Source organism: Electrona antarctica (genome assembly GCF_951216825.1).
Source record: "Electrona antarctica genome assembly, chromosome: 11".
In the NCBI taxonomy this organism is placed as follows: Eukaryota; Metazoa; Chordata; class Actinopteri; order Myctophiformes; family Myctophidae; genus Electrona; species Electrona antarctica.
The window spans coordinates 17,633,366-17,656,861 of NC_136792.1; the positions used below are offsets into that span (position 1 = coordinate 17,633,366).

General features: G+C 42.1%; 1 protein-coding gene across 1 annotated transcript; it reads right to left on the reverse strand.

The window, feature by feature from the left end:
* Positions 1-1,849: 1,849 nt before the first annotated feature.
* On the reverse strand, positions 1,850-17,249 carry wdr81 (WD repeat domain 81). The gene is made up of 12 exons (XM_079515081.1): positions 16,941-17,249; positions 15,667-16,133; positions 11,626-15,179; positions 11,427-11,534; positions 10,525-10,724; positions 10,138-10,319; positions 8,636-8,801; positions 8,316-8,481; positions 7,355-8,182; positions 6,480-6,625; positions 4,604-4,786; positions 1,850-2,994 (listed from the first exon to the last, which is right to left on the reverse strand). Exons 2-12 carry the CDS (start codon positions 16,023-16,025, stop codon positions 2,668-2,670), a joined length of 6,219 nt encoding a protein of 2,072 aa, XP_079371207.1. The 5' UTR covers positions 16,026-16,133; positions 16,941-17,249; the 3' UTR covers positions 1,850-2,667.
* Positions 17,250-23,496: the final 6,247 nt, after the last annotated feature.

Genomic DNA, 23,496 nt, shown 5'->3' on the forward strand with positions numbered 1-23,496 from the left:
TTTGTAAATGTCACTACTGAGACTAATCCTGGGTCCAATGTGGAGGTCTGACTATTCAGTATTACAATGAACATCATAAGAACATAACACAGCAAAACTATAAGATAATATGATGATTGTTTGATTGCAAAAGTGTGTGTGTGTGTGTGGGGGGGGGAACAAAATGTGACTCTTTTTGATAGAGACAGTCATGGCGGATAGACAAACTGTTCAGGAGAAGAGAAAAACAGATTTTCCTTTTTTTATGCAAATGAGTTAATAGCACAGGCAGACTATTCACATACTAGAGCATGCCTGAAATAAATGTCAGAGCTAAAACGGACATGTAAATATGAAATAAATGCATAACATGTAGCTAGGTGTAATGTTAGTCCTGCAAGACATTACTCTATAATCCATATCTCCAAAACTGGTGGGTCAAACAACCAATATGTCAATTTGAAGCTATGATTTCCTTCTTTCATGACATGAAAAATATTCTTTTTTCAATGACTTAGCCTCGGTCAGAAGCGGTCACAAATGTTTTGAGTCATGGAAATAGTGTATGATAAACCAAGGAAAACATTTTCCCAAAAACATTGGCAAGGCGAATGAATCATGATAAACTATGAACTGCCATTTGGCTGCTCTAGGGCTACAAATGCCAATTTAAAAGCTATTTAAAATTAAACTAGGTTTAATGGGTTAAGACACACAGAGGAACACATTGTATTTCATCCCTCATCAGAAGCTGTATAGTGGTGTCTTCTTACTCTTATACATCACATGGCATCAGCTGACAGCATAGACGTGTGACAATGTTAGTGGGAGTTTGTTCACTTAAGCTCCATTTACACTGGCAGCCAAATCCAGCCAAAATCTGATTTGTGCCACATCTAGATTGGAATCAGATTATTATTTATTGGGTGGTTAGATCAGGTTACTGCCTTCAGACTGAGACAGATATCCTGAAATCAGATTTGAAAACACCTCTAAATGCGTTTAGATTTATTTATACAAATCGGATACCAATCTGGATGTGGAACAGATCTCATTCAGGCTGGATTTGGCTGCCAGTGAAATAGGGCCTTAGAGCTCCAACTATGTTTTACGGAATGTACATACAAAAGTTGGAAGATATACACAAACCATGTGAATGTAGTATTTTATTAAACCAGTTAATAAATAAGCATTTTCATGTATTTTCTTCATCATTAAATTGTTCCAAATGATATTGGATCATGGATTATCAAGATGCAATGAGTTACTGAATTATTTTGAAAATCTTGTTGGCCAAATACACCTTTGAGTTTATAAAAGCCACAGAAAACGTTAAAAACTGGGTATACATGCCAGAGCTGTTTAACCTTAAGGCAAATAATTAAAATGAGGTAATATTCATAACATTTCTGTATATTACAATAAAGATGAAACAAGAGCAGAGACATCTTTGTTCATTACTGAATTATTGGCAACAGTTATAGTGGTCTGGCAATCCTGTTTAGGTAAAACATCTTTGCAAATACATTTTAATATGGTTTACGTTTCTTACAATATGTACTGACAATACATAAATAAGAACCTAGTGAAATCACATTTAAATGACTAAATTATTCTGTATTTTGTGTGTTATTCTCTGCATCATACAGATTTAGTCATCATCTAGTATATCATGTATTGTGACTATATCATGTGATTACATAAAGGTACAGAAAAGTCAGTTGTGTCTTGGCATTGTCTGTTTCAATGCTTGATTGTGTAACCACTGGCATACCCAATTAAAAGAGCATCGGGCTATGAGATTCAAATGAATTATAATACAGCTCAGACTACAAAAGGAATAAGACTCTGCAAAAGGAATTTCAAGTAATTAGAGTGGTAAAAACATAGAATCTTATTCTGAATAAGTAAAAAATATTACAATTCAGGTTATAATTGTGCAGTACTATGAAGGTTGTGCATCTCTATTCACATAAGTATCCAAAGTCATGAAGCATGTCAGCTCTGACAAGACTATCACATGGACAAGCTGTTTTATTGTTCATTAATAAACAATTTACCTTGACATAGTGCTAATCAAACAGTAATGCAAACAAACACACAAAGAAATGTTTTAATCTAGAAATACTGCATAGTTTAGTCAGTGCATTGAATGTACTAGTGTCAAGGGCAACTGAATCATGAAGTGACTGCATTATCTTTTCTTTCTTTTTTTGGTGTTGTATGCATCTATTTGGAAAGTGTAAACACTACATTAGAACCATGATTGGTTCCACCTTCCTGAGCAGTTATTTTGATTCTTCTGAATATAATTGACCTTGTCAGACATAATTGACCTTGCCTAGATAAGACTGTATTTTCCACATTATAGTATCTACAATATGCAAAATGCTTTAAAAAAAGTTACATGATTTGCTGTACAATGATAATTAAATCTCAATATAGTGTTCACTATTTTGGTCAATGCCTATAGCCAGAGCAATAAGATTCGCTAGGCATGATGCGCATTCAACTACAGCTCTAGCGCTGCATAATAAAAAACAATGTTAAAGAGGGTTTGGCCCCTTGCCTCATCAGTGGAAAGCGCATCAATATCTCACTTACAGGCAGCTCAGCTACCAGCCGTCATGAACATGACACTGTTAAGGTCAGCAGTAAATTGTCGAAGCCGAGAGCCATTGTGCTGGCCTAAGCTAATAACCTGATGGCACCATTCTCAGAGCCCAGGAGCAACAGTCTCTTGGTGGGCAGCACTGCTAGGCTGGTGAGGGTGCCACGGAAGTTTTCTGAGCTCAGCTTGGTGCTGCTCGCAGGGTTAGCCGAGATATCAATCATCGAGTACACCCCTATCTTGTTGGCCACTGTTCCGGCCACAATCTCTGGGCCATAGAGGTCAAAGGCATGGATGTGGTCAGAGGGTGACTTGTACACACGGTAAGGCTTGTGTTCGACATCTTTCCACACAGTTAGTGTGTAGTCAGTTGAAGAGCTGATGACCAGGTTTCCCTCTGCAGCCTGAAAAACAAAACAAAAATGAGGAAGGACCTTGCACACCATTGTGTCTTAAAATGGCAAAATCTGCAGGTATGTGTATACCTGTGTAGACCATTTGTTTCAGATTCTTTTGTAAATTATTACATGGCATTTTAAATTGGAGCACAATAACAGAGCAGTTTCCATTTCACTAGGTTTTAAAAAATGTATGATTAATGCTGAACACTGGCAACTGGGAACCTTGCAAACCTTGCAAACAAAATAATGTCTGGGCCAGGCTTTGCTATATAAAGAGCATTTTCCCCCTTCTTCTATTGAGTAACTTATGTCCATATTTGTCTAAACCTCTGCCTTTAAAACCAATGACACAATCCTTGACCCCATTATTTGGGGTTAAATAAAGTTTGCTCAGCTCTTGTGCTGTTGACGTTTCTACTGGGTACAACTTTGACCAATCTCCTACTCTGCATTTAGATCTGCTCTGTCAATTGTTTTGGGGTGCCACATTAAAGCCACTTGGCTAAAAAATGTCAACAGCTGTTTATCAAATGAATGATTGAAATTCTGCCTCCCTGAAAAATTAGACTGAGTGTTCAGCAGACCAGAAACAGTAATAATGGCGGAAGGGCTTTTATGCAACAGTCTTGTATGTGTAATTAATATGTGTAATTAATAAACTCTATCGAGGTCAAGTTAATTTCTATAAAATTATGATTCTTTTTACCAGCTGCAAGCTGGTCAAAGAATAGCATGGAAATGTACACAGTTCACCACCTAGTAGAGTAAGACAGAGCTCTGACAACTCTGTTCACGTCATGGGGCCAGTCCAATGCCGCCATGCATAAACCTCTGCCCCCTCAATGTCGTAAGCAGGGTTGCCAAGTCCGCTTATTTCCAGCCAAACTTGGATTGTTTATTTCCCCACAGTTGCTTGCCTGGTTTTTGGAGGTGTGTTAGCTTATTTCTGTCACGACAGTTGGCAACACTGGCAACAACCCATACATCCCAATGATCCCATCGTCGGCACGGCATGAATAGTAACAAACTCACACCGTCTGCACGGCATGAAGATTCGTGACGTGCAGACGGCAACAACAGTCATATGGAAAATAAATGACACGCATCAGGCAACAACCCAGTCATATGGAAAATAAACGAGACCCAAACAACTTGCCTCAGAATTCTATAGGGTCACTAATTTGCGCATAACAGTGAAGCGCAGCTAAAACAGCAGCAGAGAACCACTGCTTTAACACAATCATTCCCGGGATTCCTTCAAAATAGGAGCTCTGGGGTGTCGGGAAAACATGGCCGCTTTTACTGGTTGCATACCCAGGCCTGTGGAATTCATAGGCAGTCATAGTAGCCAATTTGAATGGAATCTGCTCAAACTGACTGATACAGAACCACCTGTCAGGTGGAAACCATTCCTTTAAAAAATATATAATACTAAAAAAAAAAATCAGTCACACTGGCTTCTGGGAAATTGAGGCTCAATGCATGGATGGCTCATGGATGACAATACGGAGGATTACAGAGCCCTGATATTCTCTACTGACTGCTTCTATGTAAACGGAACACGCACACACGTGCACACAAACGCACGCATGCACGCAGCAATTAGTCAGACCTTCATTTGCAGGATATCTCCCTCGTGAGCTGGCCAGCCCTTCAGAACCAGGCCTGTGCGTGCATCTAGCAGGACAATGAAACCGGAGGAGAAACCTGCAGCCACCGTACGACCTCCAGGGCTCACTGCCAGGTAGCGAATCAGCCCAGCACTTGCGTTGTTGTAAGCCAGGCGAAACTGGTGCTGCAAACACAGGAAGGGCAAGAACCTTGTGTCACTTCATAAAATAACAAATGTACAAAGCTTGAAGTGAAGCTTGTATATCTCTGCTATTTTTTTGAATAGGCAACGCAAAAATCTAAAATGACAAATGCTTTCCTGGTTTTAATGGGTTAAATCATAATACCGTGGGCATATATTATAACTACACTTGGCAAAATTAGATAGATTTTATAGTATACCATACGGTTCAATTGTGAGTTTTTTAGCCAAGGAGAACCGGTGCTCCGGATTTGAATCAAACAAACAGAGAAGTATTTTTTGTATTATTTAGTTACTATGTTGATTCTCCCATATTTAGTCATGGTGCCAATTAACGCTCCCCATACATTTCTGCGTTTACCACTTTTACCCTAATAGCTGTACGGTGGATTCCAACTAGATCAGTGGTTCCCAAACTGTGGTGCATGCACCCCTTGTGGTGCGCAAGCTCCTTCTAGGGCAGGGGTGGGCAACTTTGACGATGGAGAGGGACACTATATTTCCACACTCACTCCCTAGGGCCATATATTACTGTCGTCGCAAAAATAGCCGATCTACAAGCACAAAACGGCTATTTTTGCTATATTCGAATTGAAATGTTGAATTATTTTTTACTATTTTTAAATTGGAAATTTGGAATCCTGAAAATTAACATTTTTATGTAATTTCAAATTCCTTTTAATTATACTTGTGTTGAGCAATGAGCTACTAATTTAGACTGAAGTAATTAAAGCGGGTCATGTTTGCATGTTGTGGAATTGTAAACAACTGAAACCAATATTATATCAGTATCCTGACATTAACCTGAGGGCCACATTGAGTGAAGGTGGGGGCCGCATGTGGCCCCCGGGCCGCCAGTTGCCCACCCCTGTTCTAGGGGGTGCGCGACATGAAAAGGCTAATGGTGGTGATCTAGAATCTAGATCATTAAATGACTGTCCTTTTCCTAGCAGTTCTTCCAATTTAATCTGGTTTTACTGTACTAATACACTAATCATCAAATGAGCATCTAATCAACACAATGTACCGTCCCTCAAATTGTTTTTTTTTACTACAAACTTTATGGCAATATCAATGAAAAAGATATTCACAATCCTTTCTGCCATGCTTGGCAGAGACAGGTATTTTTATTCCAATTGTGATTTTATGGCAGGCGCATCAACACTACCAGAACTAATACATTTCACATACACAAGTACGTTTGTTAGATTAATATATATCATGGATAGATTAGCATAGTCTGTCAAATCAAGCCCATGAATTGCTATGCAAGCTTACTAAATACAAAACGTCTCCCACCAAGGACAATTGCTTAATGACTTACTGTGACTTACTGAGATGTTGAATGTGGGACTTGTACATGATCATGACAATATGTTGGGGAAATTGTGTTTTGCCTAGTAAGGCAATACTACACACAATATAGTGGTAAAAAGGTACTGTAGTTGAAACTATTGCAGCCAAGTAATTAGGAGAATTTGATTCCCGGACCCTGACACCATAAACATATGTTTATGCAATGAATACTCAAAACATGCATGGGTGCCCTTTAAATCAAAACTCTTAATTTTCTTCTTTTAGAAGAGCTCACAGTGACAGCATAGAACACTACAGCGTAAAACTCTGTCATTATGGAAGACGCCTCAAGCTTACATTTCCCAAATAAATCCTTTACCTGCAGTCCTGGTTTGCGAGGGTCAATGAAGCGGAGAACAGAATCTGCACTGCCAAAGACAACACTGGACTGTGGAGCTGGCATAGTGGTTACTGCTGTAATGGGATTCTTCCCATCCAGGGCTTCATATGAGCGGATCTGTTTGCCTGTGTACAAGAGCAGAAAGGAATGTGATTGCATGCAACAGACTATCATTGAACAGTTATTCATCAAGCTAACAATCAAATCAACCTCCAGATGCAGAGACTTTGGGCACTCTGCTACTCTGCTTTGAGGGAGCTTGTGGGTATTTTACATTTGAACTGTGATTTGAGCAGCCTGGTGAAATTCTTTAAAATGGAGACCAGTGTTGCAGTACTCGAGGACTTCTTGAATATGAGCAGTGATGGAATGTTGGTTTGTATTACCTTAACCCATTTTGGGGCGGGAACCCCTTTTGGTGTTAGCATTATGTTATGCTTTAGCTATTGAAAAATAGCAGATCTACAAGCTCATAGCACGCCACCGAGTGGCGCGCTACGAGCTTGTAGGTCTGCTATTTTTGAAAAATCGAAGAACGACTGACATAGAAACATAGCTTTTTCAGAAAACTGTCAGGATGTAGAAGACATTTTTAGAATCTGATCTCAATGTTTGTTTTTTAGGTAATGTTTGTGTTTACACAAACACTAAAAAATTGCCATTCATTGTCAATGGCATTCAATGTGTGCGTTAGGACAATGTTTGTGTTTACACACACCCTCAAAGTTGGACATAGGAGGGGCTAGCGCCCATCATAAACTAAAAGGTTGGGGCCGAATGAATAAAAAACATTAAAACTTAATCAAATCAACTCTGGGCTGTACAGTTGTGCTAGTTAGCAGTCTCTCCCTCACCTGTGTACTGGTCCCACAAATGCACAGTTCCGTCACAGCTCACCACCTCCTGGGACGCCTCGAGCTGTCCAACGTAGAACACAGACTTTCGATGTTCAGTGTAAGTCAACCTGGGCTCCACCTCCCGCGTTCCATCCCCATGGTTGTAGAGAGGCCACAGCTTCACCGTCTTGTCTTTACTGCCAGACAGGAAGTAGTCTTCTCCTGCCAAGGGTGCTAAACACTTGGCAGTGCCTGAATGACCCAGGAAGCTCTGCAACCGAATCTGGTGGAAGTGGAAATGTGGGTCCTGCTGGTTCAGGCCGATTTCATACTGCCAGTAGGCGAGCCAGTTGCCCTGCAGGGAACGACTGCAGCGAGGCAGCTCCTGCTTCAGGGCACTGTCTTCTGGAGTTGGGCCTGTCACCCAGGATGAAGAGAAGGTAGAGAACACTGGAGCTGTGGATGAAGCCGTGAATGTGGAGGCAGAGGAAATGGTGGGGGCAGTGTGGCTGGGGTGGGATCGCCCCCAAGAGTCAATCGTGCCCAGGTTAGGGCTACCGCAGACATCACTGTCCCGGGACACCTGTATTCTGTTCCCTACCATCTGGCTTCCAAAGGTGCCAGACTCGGGAAGGGAGTCTGATACTAGGGGAGTGGAGGGAGCAGGAAAGGGGCTGCGCCCCACACGTCTGCTGAGGGCCGGGGACAGGCCCATGGGTACATCCATCCTGGTTGCTGCCGTGGTGTTGGCATCTGGCGTGTCTGCGCTAACACTGTCATGGTAGGACTGGGCCAATCGCCAGACAAGCTCATGGTTAGGAACCAGTTTACGAATTGCTGTGTCGCCTACAGAAGACACAGCACAACAGCCGTATGAATCAATGAGGCAAAACAAAAAAAGTAAATGCAAGAGTTCAGCAGAGGACTGTATAATGTTTATCTGCCAATTAGGATGCTGACAGAGGATGATGGTTCTTACCTATGAGACAGTAGAAGGGGATATAGGACGCATGGGCCATCTCAGGGTTAAAAACAGTTTGTAGTTCCTCCAACACGGCCAACTCATATGTCACATTGGACTCCTCAGGAGTGTGCACGTCCACCACAGTAATTTCTCCCACCACTCTACGGGGAGCATTCTGCATCTGAAGTACAAGAAAGCTATATTCAGTCATCAGTTGATATTTTACCATTCCAAGCTCAGATGACCAGTATCTTGAATCCATATGCAGAAATCTCTAAATGCTTGGGCTAACAGACTGACGCAGATACCTGCCACTTAGAATATGCATTGTGTACCTGTGACTGCAGACAGTGCAGCAGGGAGAAGACAGTGAAGAACCGGCGCAGGGTATCAGCCATGTGCTGCTGTACCATCTCCCGGCCAATGCGCAGACAGATTAGCGCCATCAGACTAAGCGTCTTGAGACACACTGCAGTGCGCATCTGCACTCCGCTGGGGAAGCTGGATACGGTAAGTACAGTCAAGCAGCAAGACAATAACAAGTGACGGGTTCAACACATATTCCCCATTCTACCACAGGGTATTACAGCCTAGAAGTGGACATTTTGATTTCTCTTTAAAACTAAGACTGAAATGCTGTATAAAGAAAAATGCATAAGCAGCATATATTTCAGTTGGTTTGACAACTATGTCTTACTCTTGATGTACTCTTTATTACTTAGTTGAGCCATGAAGCGATTGCAAAACAATTGGAATGACGCTGTCTGTTGGCGTAGGACAGGTGTATGTATACATACACAATAAGTAACTCCAACATGACTCAATAGTCAACACATACACAAGGCCACAAAACATCATATATTAGATATAAAACTCAATCCAACCATGTGGTACAATTTAGTAGTCTGATGTAGCCAGACGATCATATGCCTAGTAACTTATAAATTCAATAAATGGGCTGTGGAACAATTCAGGAATTAACAGAATCGCAGAACTAATGCAAAGACTTTAGAGCGGTCCTTCACAGTATCAGGATTGATTGGTAAAGCAGAGAAAGTGGAGTCCAGGGAATGTCAGCGTTCCTTGAAGAGGTTACAAATGGACTCTGGTTGCCTAGTCTAATGATGAATAGCCATACCTTTTTCTTACCATCATATCAACAATTTAAAGGTAGTCTCTGGAACAGACCTTAATGTTCAATTTGTAACTTAATTAAGGCATGGACGCATGGAGGTGTGTTCCTGATACGTATCGGGATTCGGTACGTTAAGTTAAATTTGGAGCAAGCTGTCGGAACTACAGAGATCTGTAGGAAAAAGGTAAACATTATACTTCTCAGCAGCGGGAGGTCACAGGTGGTTCTATCCCATAGATTTGATATAGAATTCCCCAGAGATATCAGTAGGCAGAGGTTATTTGGCAAACTATGTACAACTCTAGGTTAACCTTGTGTTGACTTAAAGGGGCATTCCACTCATTTTCAACATTTTACTATGTCATTAATGTACCTTAGAGCTGTTGTGTGGAAATAATAAAAAAGTTCCCCCATTCTGTTTTCCCTAGAACTAGGTCTGAAAAAAATCATTAACATGGTGAAACACATCTTGATGATGTCATCAAGATGTGTTTCACCATGTTAATGATTTTTTTCATAATTACAGTTCTAGGAAATACAAAATGGGGGGACTTTTTTATTATTTCCACACAACAGCTCTAAGGTATATTAATGACATAGTAAAATGTTGAAAATGGGTGGTTTTCCCCTTTAAGACTATATCATGATTTGCATTCATAGGCTTGCATATGCGTCCGTCAGAGTGCATGTGACTGTGTTTACCCCATTTGTGGTGAGGTAAGCAGATCCAATAGTGGGAGCAGCACATCCTGGTTAATCTTCATTAGCATGTCCATGAGAGTGGTGTCAGATAGAAAGACAATGATCTTCTGAGTGAGCACCACAGCCCCCAGCAAACCTGCCTCCTTGCGTGTGTTTAGACGCTGAGATGATGGGGGAGACACCTGGGAAAGTATATACAGAACAATGTATTAATGAGAAACCTAGGAATATACTTGTATATGTCATACAATAAATCACCCAATAAAATGCCATTTCTGTTCATTAACTTACATACTCAAAGCGCTTTTACAATGGTCCATTCATTCACATACATACATATATTGAATGGTCTATAACAGTGAATGAAGTTTAGTTTATTATTTTTACCAGATAGCCAATGTAGGGCAGGTATTGGTATGTGAGTACAGGCTCTCCATAAAGGTGTGCTATATACAGGAGACAGTCCAATACAGGCCCTGCAGTCTGGTCTCCTACCACTGGCTTCTTCTCATACACACTACCCATCCCAACACTTTCCAGACTGCTCTCATCAGAAACAGAGGCCACAAACTGGTGCTTCTCAGGTCCTAGTGATGGGGACAGAAAAAAGGGACATTACAGTTAAAACTGCCAATAACTATTTCCAAATAAACAACCATTGGAAAACTATTATATTCAAATGTTACAGTACATTTAATAATAATAATGTCTTTATTGTCCCGTCAGGTATATTAATCTTCAGTTTTGTTAACAGAAGAACACATACCCTATTACCCATACCACACATAACATAACACCAAGACAAATTAAGTCCCCAGACCCCAGTACAACCAAACGTCCTACAAAAAACTTTAAAAACAAACTTTTTGCCATTTTAAAGTTCTGTATCTTTGTCCAGATAGTACAAGTTCAAAGTGATGATGTAAGGGATGATTGTGACGGCGGCGGTGGTTCAGGGGTAGAGTGGCCGGATGGTAACCGCAAGGTTGCCAGTTCGAACCCGGGCTCCCCCAGAGTTAGTGTCGAAGTGTCCTTGAGCAAGACTCTGAACCCCTAATTGCTCCTGATGTGCAGGTTGGTGCCTTGCATGGTTTCTGCCGCCATCGGTGTATGAATGTGTGCGTGAATGGGTGAATGTAATGCACAATCTATGTAAAGTGTCGGCGCTATGGTGAGTGCTAAATGTGTGATGGCCTTATTGTTAGTATCATTAGGTGTTGGTGTGGGAAGTCCGATAATCTTGGAGGCAACAGAGGTACTATTGTATTCTGTATCAACTGGTTACTCACCGATATAGCAAGTTGTGAGCAGTCTGAGCAGATTTCTGGCCACATACCGAGAAGTGACCGTTGGTCCCAACTTTGCTGACAGCCACCTAACTGTCTTACAGACTGTGTCTGTGTGGAGAAACAGCATACAGAGTAGACACATTACACAGCAGCAGTAGAGAAGTAACATAAAAAACATCATGTGATGTCCATCACTCACCAAGAAGAATCTTTTGCTCTTTCTCCCCAGAGTCTTCTAGTGGATCATGTTCTTCATCCTCTTCCCCCACCATGTCTTTCTCAGTCTCTTCAAGTGCCATCCCATTCGCAAACTCACCCTCCAGAGTGGCTATTGTGGCATCGGAGTCCTCTGTGCAAGCAGAGAGAGTGAGCTCCTGCCTGGGCATGCTGTGGTCTGTCATTCCCTCTTTACCTCCGTTATTTTCCGTCATATCCTCTTCTTCCAGATCTCCGCCATCCTCTCCTTCACTGGCCTGTTTGAGGTCCTGGCTGCTGTCAGCTGACTTCAGACTGGCCCGATCGCGCGTTGAGTCTCCGTCTCCTATGGAGAGCTCACTGGTACTGCTCTTGTCGCTGAGCTTCCCAACACTCAGTGACTCCTGGTCCTGATCCCTGGTAGTCGAGTTCTGGTTCTGCGGCTTACCAGCCGCAACCCCTGCACCACTGTTGACGTAGAAGTCATTTTGGAAGTCCTCTCCTTCGGCAAGGAACACCTGGTCATTGAGGCTGATGCCGGAAGAGTAGTCGACCAACCCCGTGTCTGCCACCGCCCCGACTCCACCACTTCCTCCGCTGCCACCTCCCGCTTTACCACTGACAGAGCCGGAAGACGACCGCCCGTCACCACACTGGAAGTCCTCTTCTTCCTCCTCTCCAAGGTTGCATGTCCCACCCCTCAGTCCTTTGCAGCCCTCTCCTCCTGTGCCTGAGCTTTCAAAGCCGGTGATGACCTGTAGCACGTGGGGGAGGAGACTGGACAGGAAGGCCTGCAGGCCAAGCCTTACAATGAGCTGCAGGACAAAGCAGTCCGTGTAGAGATAGAAGCGGCCTCGCAGGCAGCGGGGGTTTTCATAGGCGCTAACCAGGGGCTTCAACAAGTACTTGTTGGCATTCCTGGGGCCCAGTACTTTAGAGATTGGCTCAAACAGGTACCAGGCAGCATAGACAGCAGTGGGCTCTTCCAACATGAGGGTCAGGACAAAGGGTAAGAGGATCTCCAGACCCTCAGCAGTGATCTTTCCCTGCAACAGTGTCTCCAGCTGCTGCCAAAGGTGAAAGACCAAATCTCTTCCTTGGAGGCTGCAGGTAGTCTCCATCTTAGCATGGTAAGAAAAGATGAAGTGATGAAGTGATGGGAAATATGTAGGGAAGGGAAAGGGTGTAATATAAGGATCCAGTAACTGATGGGGGTTTGGAGGAGGGAGGCCCTCGTAGATGGCGTCGTATTTGAAAAGAAGCAGATGAGGGAAATCTGTTTGTTCAGTCTGTGTTTTTGCAGAGTGCTTCTGTATTCGAAGCAGAGTGTCGAGAGCATGATGCAAAGACAGCGGCACATCCCGGAGGCTGACAGAGCAGAGCTTCATCACAGCCTGGTAACGCTCTCTCAGAGGAGTACCCGGTTTCAAACTTCGCAGCTTGGAAGAGAAGAATATCTCAGCAATAAGAACACCGAATGCCTGCATGTCCCTTTGGTAGAGCTCTGCAAAAGAGGGAAGGGAGTGTGGATGTATCATTCCCCGTGCCTTCTCCTTATTTGACTCTGAGGGATTCCATACCTCAGTATACAGACACTTCACTAGAAAGTTATTCAGTTTCTCCAGCTCTTCCAATGGCTGTAATGGGCTGAATCCTTCTGGCAAGTTGATCTTGAAGTCTTCCGAGTTGGTGGCAGATACACTCCCTTCTCCGTGCTTTTTACTGATTGCACCACTTCTCTGTGATATGGCACTACGCAAGCCAGAGCCCAGGCTGCCTGTACCCTCACTAGCAAACGGACTTGGGGACTGGGACAGGATAATTGCTGGGTGTTCTCCTGTCTTCCCTCCGGCTATGCTGTTTGGCAGTGGGACAGAAGAGGGAGCAGAGCTGGATACACCAGTAGAAGCTAATGAGTCCAAAGCTTCCATACCTTGCTCAAGCTCCTCGTCTCTGTCTACCATGGTCCAGCCACTGGATTCACACCCTGTGGACTCTGGCACAATTCTGTCCACAGTGTCACTCATGGGTCGGAGAAGAGGGATTTGAAGAGAAGGCACATTGAGAGCAGCAACACCTAAGAGAGGAGGTTCGGGTGGTGCATACTGATATGGAGCAAGGCGTGCTGGGTGGGGCTGGTCAAACAGTTGAACCACCCCATAGCTACTAAGATGGGTGTGGTTGTCCACTAGATGGAGGCACACATTCTTGGCCTTGACAGCTTCTTTACCCAATAGTTTATAGCCAAAGGTGAGGTCAATCCAGTGATGCAAATACTGGGAAACTTCTCTGCTCTCTAGAAGTCGCCTGTGCATCTCTATAAAATCCTCATAAGACTTACACCATGGTGGCACATCCAGGTCTGGCATGTCAGGGTGGATGGAGCGGAATATGGAAGGATCTGTGTAGAACTCTGGAATGCACTCATCAGGTGTCCAGCTCTGCATACGCTCCATAGAAGCAGGGTATTCATTAGGTTCCCACTGCGACCTCACGTGGCTACACAGTAGTGACTTGGGTGTCTGTCGGGCCTTGTAGACATAGTAGGTGATGTCTGAGAGCACATCTGATATATGATGAGGAACATGGAGGTGATCAGACTGCCCAACACCACCACCCCCTACTGAACCAGACAAGTCTCCACCTACACCACCTACTCCGACCCCATTTGCCCCTGCAGCTGCCAGAGCCTCTTTGGTCATCTCATAAGTGAAGTCAAGCTGCTTGTCTCCTTTGTTAAGCCTGAACTTGGACCTCCTGAGGTCACGGAACCTTCCGAATGGCACAGTGAAGTCCACTACCCAGGGAAGGACTGGGTGGTAGTTAGGGTCCCCTTCTCGTCTCCCCGCTAACCTGTTCAGTTCCATCAGGTAGCGAAAGTTACTGACTCGACCATGGACCCAATCTAAGACCAAAGCCTTGAGCTCATTAAAGCAGACTTTGCAAAGGCTTTTGTTGTCAGTGCTCGTACATGGACTGCCCCTCACCAGAATGCTTTTTGGCACGTGTCTGCCAGCAACATAGCCATCTGCCTCCATTTCTGCTCCCAGTTCTTCGTAGTGGTGCAGGCTGAGCCTAAGACGGCTGCAGAGCCGCTCATCCACTGCTATGTCCTGCAGGGAGAGCTCTCCAGCAGAGAGCCCTGCAGCTTGAAATGCCTGCAAGGCTATTAGTAACTGATAGAGGATGAACAGCACTTTGGCGTGGCTGTTGGCAAGTTTAGCTGGGCTGTAGGAGACAATGTCATGGAGTGAATACTGAGTGTAAGGTAGAACCACATAGAGCAGCTCAGCAGACTCCAGAAGACACTCCGCAGGGACAACGTTGGGACAGAGTTTAGTTTGGAAGTCTTTGTAAAAGGAGGATTGGTAAGGGTTGTCTCTCTCCTTCTCCCTAGCAGGAGAAAGGGATGGTGACACTCTGTCGGTGGAGATGAACGGTAAATTGAAAAGCTTCTGCAGTGCCTGACGCATGGCATCAATAGCGGCAACCTGCATCTGTTCAGTGGCCCCCGCATACGGCTGCACACGGTTGTAATGTGCTTCACGCCAGAGATTCCTGAAAAAGAAGGTAAATGCAAATCAAGCAATGGTTTACATAATCTTTGCCTTTGGGATACTATTCATTCCAGATTATCAAAGATAAAATGGAATTCCCACATTAGAATCAACTGTTTATATGACATAATGAAATCCTTACTCAAAATGTAAATGTGTGTTACTAGGATGACAATCGTGATTATATTTGTGAACATGAGACGTTTTAGATTTGGGTTTCACTTCCGTTTTTGAGGGGCGCTAGCCCCTCCTATACAGGTTTAATGTTTGTTTTTAGTTCACAGTTTGTTTTAAAAACGCCATTGACAATAAAGATAAGTTTGTTTTACATCATCATGTTGTAAGATAAGAGCACCCCTCACTTCACACGGTGTGATTTTTAAAAAGTAGTACCCAAGGATTTCACTTCAGTTTCACTTTACCACTCTAGATGTCAGGTGTATAATCGTGCTAGCAAATTATTGACCTGTATGAAATATGAACAGTACCTGATGTTATGCTGCGATACAGAATGCATGGTTTTTATGAACGAATGTTGTGATGAAGCTTCTCCCTGGTAGCATGGGTCTCTGGCCAACCTGAAGCTCAGCTTGCTTTTCCTAACACCTTGGATGCACACTCGTATCCAGCCGGGGGGCAACTTCGTCTGGGAACGTTGAAGGTAGATGCGAATTTCACTGTCGCTGATGCCATCAAAACGAGGACAGCGCATGACCCTCCTGTCCCTCAGATTTATCACCCAGCGAGAGGGCACCAGGGCAACAACCTCCTGGGAACGGGGACCTGGACCAAGCTGCCTCCGGTCAATACCCAAGTCCTTCTCTACTGCCAGCATTAGCCACTCCATCGTGAGTTTTCAGTGCACAATTAGAACCACACACTGCCCAGCTGCTTTCCCCCAGTGGTCTGCTACTGAAGATGACTTTTACACCTCCATGGCAGTAGACAGATGCAGCTGAAACGATGTTGGAAAACTTTTAAATAAGCAAGCAGTATAATTAAACTTCTCATTGAAAGTTTTAAAACCATTTAAGCAGTGAAGTCTGAATTTAAGAGTTAACAAGAGGTTAATAATTTCCTGCAGAAGACTACTTAGTCATGTTACTGGAATGAATGAGCTGTGTGATGTTATTTAATGCACATGACTGCTTGTCCTTAGTATGTTAGGGTTAGCCCATGGCTAAGGCTCACATGACTGCCTTGCCTTGGCGCCCACCACTTTCATCTACTCTCATAATGTATACCAGACGTGTTGGCTTTTATCTGGAAACATAAAACCACAAAGTAGGAAGTGAAACGCTTTTTCCTCCCCGTTATAGTATAACTTATAGTTAAACTTAACGTTTGGATGGCTATTTTAGATGTTTATAGTTACGAGTGAACTTTCAACTTTCATCAAATATGACTGCACCTGTAGCTACATAAAGAAATAAAGCATGACGTCGTATAGCTTTTGTTGCCATTCACTATGAAACGAACATTGTGATCAAGATTGGTTACACAAGCTTTCGGTTTTCCACTGAGGAAGTAACTTTAGCCAAACCAACAGAGGCTAACATTAGCCAACTTGCGCTTCATAACAAACTTCAAGATAGAGATGGGAATTACAAGTTTTTTCTTTTTTTTCATGACTTTACCGTTGCAGTGGTTAGATACAGATACAAAGTACAACCAATTTACAGATACAAGTATTAACGACCAATGGAAATAATGTAATAAACATATACTAACTAACTGAACCTACATTGTTATGATAGCTCACCTCTTGACCGCTTGCTGTTAACTGGCAGCGTGACAGCTAAGCTAACAGCTCACAGCCGCTTTCATGCATGGTGACTTTGGAACATAATTAACTTGGCGAACAGATGAATAGACGCTAATGGACAACATGTACTTTCTCCATTTTGTCCAGCGGGTTGTCAACAGCGGCAGAAGGGGGGCAGGGAGGCAAGTCAGCCGATGATGTTATGTTCCGTTCTACTTGGAGCCATGTTGTTGAAACGAGGACTCACGTGACACGCCGTCGCCGTCAGCACCCAGCTCATGTGACCGCTGTGACGCCAGATTCAGATTCTACTTCATCGCACGACGGTGTAGCGTGCCGAAAATAGAAGATCTACAAGCTCAGAACGCGTCGCTGATGCGAGGAGTTGTGAGCTTGTATAGTGCTGCTGCGTGCCTTCTTCTTGCGTCATGGAAAAGCAAATTGGTACCATCGCCTATTACTAATTGTTACAAACTTTTGAATTTTAAGGACCCCCAGGTTTGGTAATTGGTATGTATTGGACCCCTACCCTACCTCTGGTCCAACCCAGAGAGCATACAAATGGACATTCTCATTTTACAGATTAGATCTGTAAACTAAAAGGAAAATCTCACCAAAAGGAAATGAACGAAAAGAAAGGAAAGGAAGATATTAATAAATAAATAAAATACTGATATATGCAGCCTTTGAAATATACATTTCTGGCAGTATTCTGGTCACAGAATCAACAATATGTTTTAGGAATAACAAACAGAACGCAATATGTGCTTCATTATCCAATTAGATAGTATTTAAGCAAATGTTGTGCTGTATTCTTCACAACCTGTAGATGGCAATATAGTACAGGGCCCCAATAATATATTTGTGGAAATGATTTATTTAAAATTGCAATCAACTGTGTCAACCATCAAAGATTTTTTACTAAAACTCTTCCATGCTACAACTTTGCAAATTTCACAGTCAAATTCTTGATCTTGGTTACAATGTAGTAGCCCATCCTCTATGTGCGAATATCGTGCACTTTACAATAAAAGTATGACATTTGGCACACAGTTAGAGCATGCCATAAGGAACATTTTTGGCTATTGACCTGTTTCCTATGCCCCATAAGTCTTTGCATTTTTGGTGTGCATTTTTGGTTTCCTTCCTTGCCAGATAAACAAGAGAAACAAGTGGCCAGGTCAATGAAAACAAACAAAATAGTAGATCTACAAGCTCACAGCGACACACTGTGAGGTTGTACATATGTTATTTAAAATAATATTTTAACAAAAATGGCACAAACTAATTTCAGGTGGATGACTGTGGACAGTTATATAATTATCTGGGGTTCCTTGGCGTGAAGAAATGTGGGAATCACTGTTTTAAACAACATTAGGAAGCAAGCCCAAATTCGGCCATAGCCACTTACCCAACACATTGGTGAAGAAAATTCTTGGTAAGAAATGTATTCCCAGATTTAACATTATTCTGATAATATTCCCTGACTATATGTATGTTGATTATAACAGAGCCCCAGAACATAGAGCTCATGAGAAGTGTGGAGAAACACTGGCAGCGGCAGGAGGCCACCAAGATACAATGCCCCAGAGACCCAGAGTGTGCCACCGCTCGCAGTAAGGAGATCAACTGCCGCAGCAACGATGTCATGAGAGGCAAGACTCCATCAAAAAACCCTGAACCTAATCGGGGTGTCAAGAGACCAAAGTTTATCCCCCGCAGTTGTGCCTGAAAGGGACGAGTCAAAGGTCAGAAAGCTCACCTCCTGTAATGTCTTGTCAGTAGCAACTCAATCTGCACTTGAAATAAACCCTCACCCCACCCGGAGAGAGCTCATCCTTGAAAATGTAGGATAAGGATTAGTTACCAGAATCAAGATCATATGTTAGAACTTGAGTTATTGGTAAAATAACAGCAGGTGGCGGCCATTTTGAAAAATGGCTGCCATGGTCACAGGACAAATGTAAATAGTGCACTGTATTCCTCATCCTTGAAAATGTAGGATTAGTCACCAGAATCAAGATCCTAGGTGGTCTAGAACAGGGGTTCTCAACCCGTGGGTCGCGACCCCTTGGGGGGTCGCCAAATTATTTTGGGGGGGTCCCCAAATTATATAAAAAAACAAACAAAAAACGTTTTTTTGTTTTTTATTTTTTTAACTGAAGAATGGACATGAAGAGTTTACATGGTACACATAGTACATGCATACACCTCCCTAATGATTATATCTGGTTTCAGTATTTATTTGTGGTGTTTTGTATGGTGTATTATTAAGGTTATTGTAGCAGTCAATTTATATTGGGGGTCGGGAGGGGGCGGGGCGGGGGTCCCGAGACATTGCTAAAGCATTTCCGGGGGTCCCCGGCCAAAAACGTTGAGAACCACTGGTCTAGAACCTGAATTGGTAAAATAACAGCAGGCGTTGGCCATTTTGGAAAATGGCTGCCATGGTTACCATAGGACAAATCTGTGATGGCCAAAAATGTTCCTTACTAGAATTTATCATCCTAGCACCACGCGTCGCAAATGGGAAGAAGGCAATAGCGGGAGGGCGATACTATGTTTTCTTTTGTTTTTTACTTGGAAAAGCAAACATGGCAACCCATGATGTTTTCATATACCCAGTTGCTTGGAAAGCGCAAACTTGGCAACCTGGCTGAGTGGCCCTTTTCTTGGGTTTTTTTCTCGTATAAAAGCAAGCATGGCAAGTGGCAATGTTTCTATATACCAAGTTGCTTGGAAGCCACATATGTGGCAAACTAGCGGGAATAGTATACTGTACTGTACTGTACTGTACTGTACTGTACTGTACTGTACTGTACTGTACTGTACTGTACTGTACTGTACTGTACTGTACTGTACATATGTGTTTTTTCAGTAGGCCTATAGCCTACAGCATAAGTCCAAGTTTGACTAGTAATTTCAAGATGAGACTTGAAAGTTGAAATCCTCTTAATACAACGGGTTGTGCAATGAATGAACCCATTTTGACTTTAGAATGCATAACTTTTAGAAAATGCCATTGCTTGTATGAGAGTTTATGATTGCGTCAACTATGCCACAGTGAAAGTCTTTTGGCAAAACAGCTAATTAAGTTTTCCAGCTGAACTTTAACATTGCAAATCCTATTTTATGAGGCTAGTATACGGTGGCCCTGAACTCAAATATGAAAGAATAACATTCATAAAAATGATATTTACATTTAGCTGATTATTCAAAACTTCCACTATGAGAGCACATTATTTCGTAGGTGTTTCATATGGTCCAGAATCTGAATTAATTGGGTGACTCGCCCAGGGCGAGTAGACTAATTATAATGTTTATTGGTTTTGTAGCGTGTCATGACTCATGTTTCAATAAAAGAAGATTTATTTTCTAAGGGTAGGCATATTATATACCATTTGATTAACCTGCAACAGCAAAACAGACTTCCAACTGTTTGTGCTTGTGGCCCAAATATGTCATGCATTTTATAGAAGGAAATTATAATTAGCTGATTTAGTTTTTAGTGTTTTACTGAGACTGAGAGCTACTTTGAAGTGGATGTTATGCATATAAATAATAGTAGCATCTGTGTAATAATGCTAAATAGATCTATTCTTAATCTTGCCTTGGCTGAGCAAAGTACATATTGAAGAAAAGTGATTGGCTGGAATGACATTTGTGATGATTTGATTGGCTGAGCACGGAATGTAATGTATGATGATGTATGGCGATAAGAGCGCCCCTCACTTCACACAAGTGTGATTTTTGAGGGGCGCTAGCTCCTCCTATATACAGCTTTTCGTCATAACTCATGTCACATTTGCCATTGACAATGAAAGGAGAATTTACGTCATATGTGTCTGAAAGGAAATCTGCAATGAGGCTGTGTGTATGAAGGATAAACTTATGTGCACACTACAATTTGAAGGAAGGAAGACAAAAAGTAATCACATGAAACTGAGTATTGTCCCAACCAATGCACAAGTAGGCCTACTGTATAGCAATGACGCTCAGTACATCACAGTAAGTGCACAGTATCATTCAGCACAATAGATTGCCTCTTGTCCAAATTATAACAAAGTTGAGCTTCATTCAAAAGTATAGCCATCAAAGCAAACAAAAACCACAGTGGGGTCTAGACTTACAATTACAGGGACACAAATTAAAAGTTGTATTCATCACAACATACCACTAGGCAACATAATTGCTTCCAGTACATTATGGGCCAAAAAAACATGAATTTCTTAACCTCATGCAGAGAATGGTCAAGTCAGTTGGAGAAACATTTGTACCTCAGTGCTTTTTAGGCCTCATCAGCATTTCTTAAAATATATAGCATTCAGTAGGCCAAAGTGAATTCCCTACATGTACAGGTCTTTATGTAAAAAGTCTGTCAATGTTGGTTTTAAAATTGTCATGGGCCCCAGCAGTTCAGTTGTCAACCCTGATGTGGTTGCAAATAATGCTGTTAAAATACAATAACTAAATTCATTATAGTGTAACTTGCAGTATAGCCTTGTGATCCAAACTTAAAATATCTCCACACACAAAAAGAAGAAAAAAAAGACAAAGTCCAATAAATCACAGGACATTGTTAATCTCTCTGTGTATGAGTTGTGACCGTCACTGCTATGTTTTCAAAGGAATATAAAGTGGTGGGATAGTGTTTCAACCCCGATGTACAGTGCTGCCATCTATGTTCCATCACTACGTTTTACTGTTGTTAGGACTATAAAGGTGATCACTATGGTTACCAGTGTACTCATGGGTGGAGGTGTGGAGCATAAATATATACCCCAACAGCACTGTATACATTTCTCTTTTCATCATTCAATTGTAATGTCCTGAAACATTGTCTATAAGGAAGTAAGACAAGATGAACAATCCCAGCACAGTCACAATTCACTTTATAGCTATCAAACTTCAACGTATTGAATCAGCATGTGATCATTGCTCATCACTTGGTTATGTCCATTAGCAGTTATGTCAAGCAGGTTTTGGTAAATGCCCTTTAGGCCTCATGACACCAACCTTGGGCCATGGCCCATGGGAGCCATGCAATGAATTTATCCTTCTTCGGTCATCCATTCCAATGCAAGTTTCAAATCTTTTCAAGTCTTAAGTTTCAGGTTGGTGGATTTAGGATCATTCAATGTTATTGTCTACTCATAAGCAATTTCAACCTGGTGTGGTGTCCCTATATTTTGGACATGTACATTTTTCAAAATCTTTCAAAAAAGTTCAACACAATTTTTCTTTTGCAAAAATAGCAGATCTACAAGCTCACAATGCAGCACAGTGCATGGTGAGCGTTTAGATCTTCTATTTTCACTATAAAGTATCAAAGAGTAATTAACTCCAAAAAAAGAGTGCTATGTTAATGCTATCGCGGCAAAGATGATAAGTTACAATCATTTGATTTAGTAAGACAATTGACAAACTGACAAAGATCAGATGGACCGAATGTTGTTGGTACTAGAGAGACACTGTAGTATCACTTTCAAATATTATTTTGGGTTAACTTATAACTGTCTGAACATGTAAAGAAATGTATTTTCACTAAATAAGCACTGACAATAACACTAAGGTCACCTCTAGACCTCAAGAATCACCCCTTGTCTCCAAGGGAAGGAAAGGCTAAAATGAAACCTGATCTCAGAAGTCATCGAATCAGCCATAACACCTTGCATGGAACAGGGATCACTGCTGACCTGCCAAAGTTTAATGTAATTCAGCTCAGACCATACGTCAGACATGACACGAGCCAAAACAGGGCTTTACACAGAGGCCAGGCTAATACTTATTTGCCATGGCTAACCAACCTGAGAAAATGTTCTGTGGACACAGAACAGATCTGACATAATCTTTGACAATGCAGATCTGCATTTTGTTAATTTGTTCACTGGTGGTGATAGAAAAGTACCCATATGGCTTATCAGTAGTCGGGTTGCGGGGGCAACAGGCCCCCATGACGATTATAAAAACATTCCGTCTCTGCAGTGCGGTACAGCGACTGCAATACCGCCCCTGCCGCTCCGATTCCCCGGCTGATCTCCTTCTTCGTCCTCCCCTCACTCGTGAACAAGACCCCGAGATACTTAAACTCCTTCACCTGAGGGAATGCTTCATTTCCTACCTGGACTGGCAAAAGTGACGTCATTTCTCCTAGGAAGAATTATGTTATGGATATGTGAAATGGCAATTTTGGATAGGAAGAATGTCATTGTGGATATCTTAAATGACAGTTGTGGATAGGAGGAATGTCATTGTGGATATCTGAAAGATAGTTTTGACTAGGAAGAACTGGTATCTGGAATACATATCCAGTCTAGCTATGAAATGTTAAAACAGCTTGCGTGTGTATTGGGCTTTTAGTTTCAGATATCCGTAACTGCATTCTGGATATCTAAAATCCACATTCTGGATTTTTCTGGATTTTCAATTTTTTTCAAAAAAAATTAAAACAATATTCCAGACATATATAATTGGATTTTCATGTAAATTCAAATATACATTGTGACTAGTAGAAATCTAATTATGGATATTCACAATTTATATTATGACGAAC

Excerpts from the sequence above, each read along its gene's own strand:
- wdr81 (XM_079515081.1), bottom strand. The coding sequence starts at position 16,025 with ATGGAGTGGCTAATGCTGGCAGTAGAGAAGGACTTGGGTATTGACCGG. Across the intron at positions 8,183-8,315 it reads CCCCTTCTACTGTCTCATAG|GCGACACAGCAATTCGTAAA; the intron begins GTAAGAACCATC and ends TGTCTTCTGTAG. Across the intron at positions 4,787-6,479 it reads CTCGCAAACCAGGACTGCAG|CACCAGTTTCGCCTGGCTTA; the intron begins GTAAAGGATTTA and ends CTGTGTTTGCAG.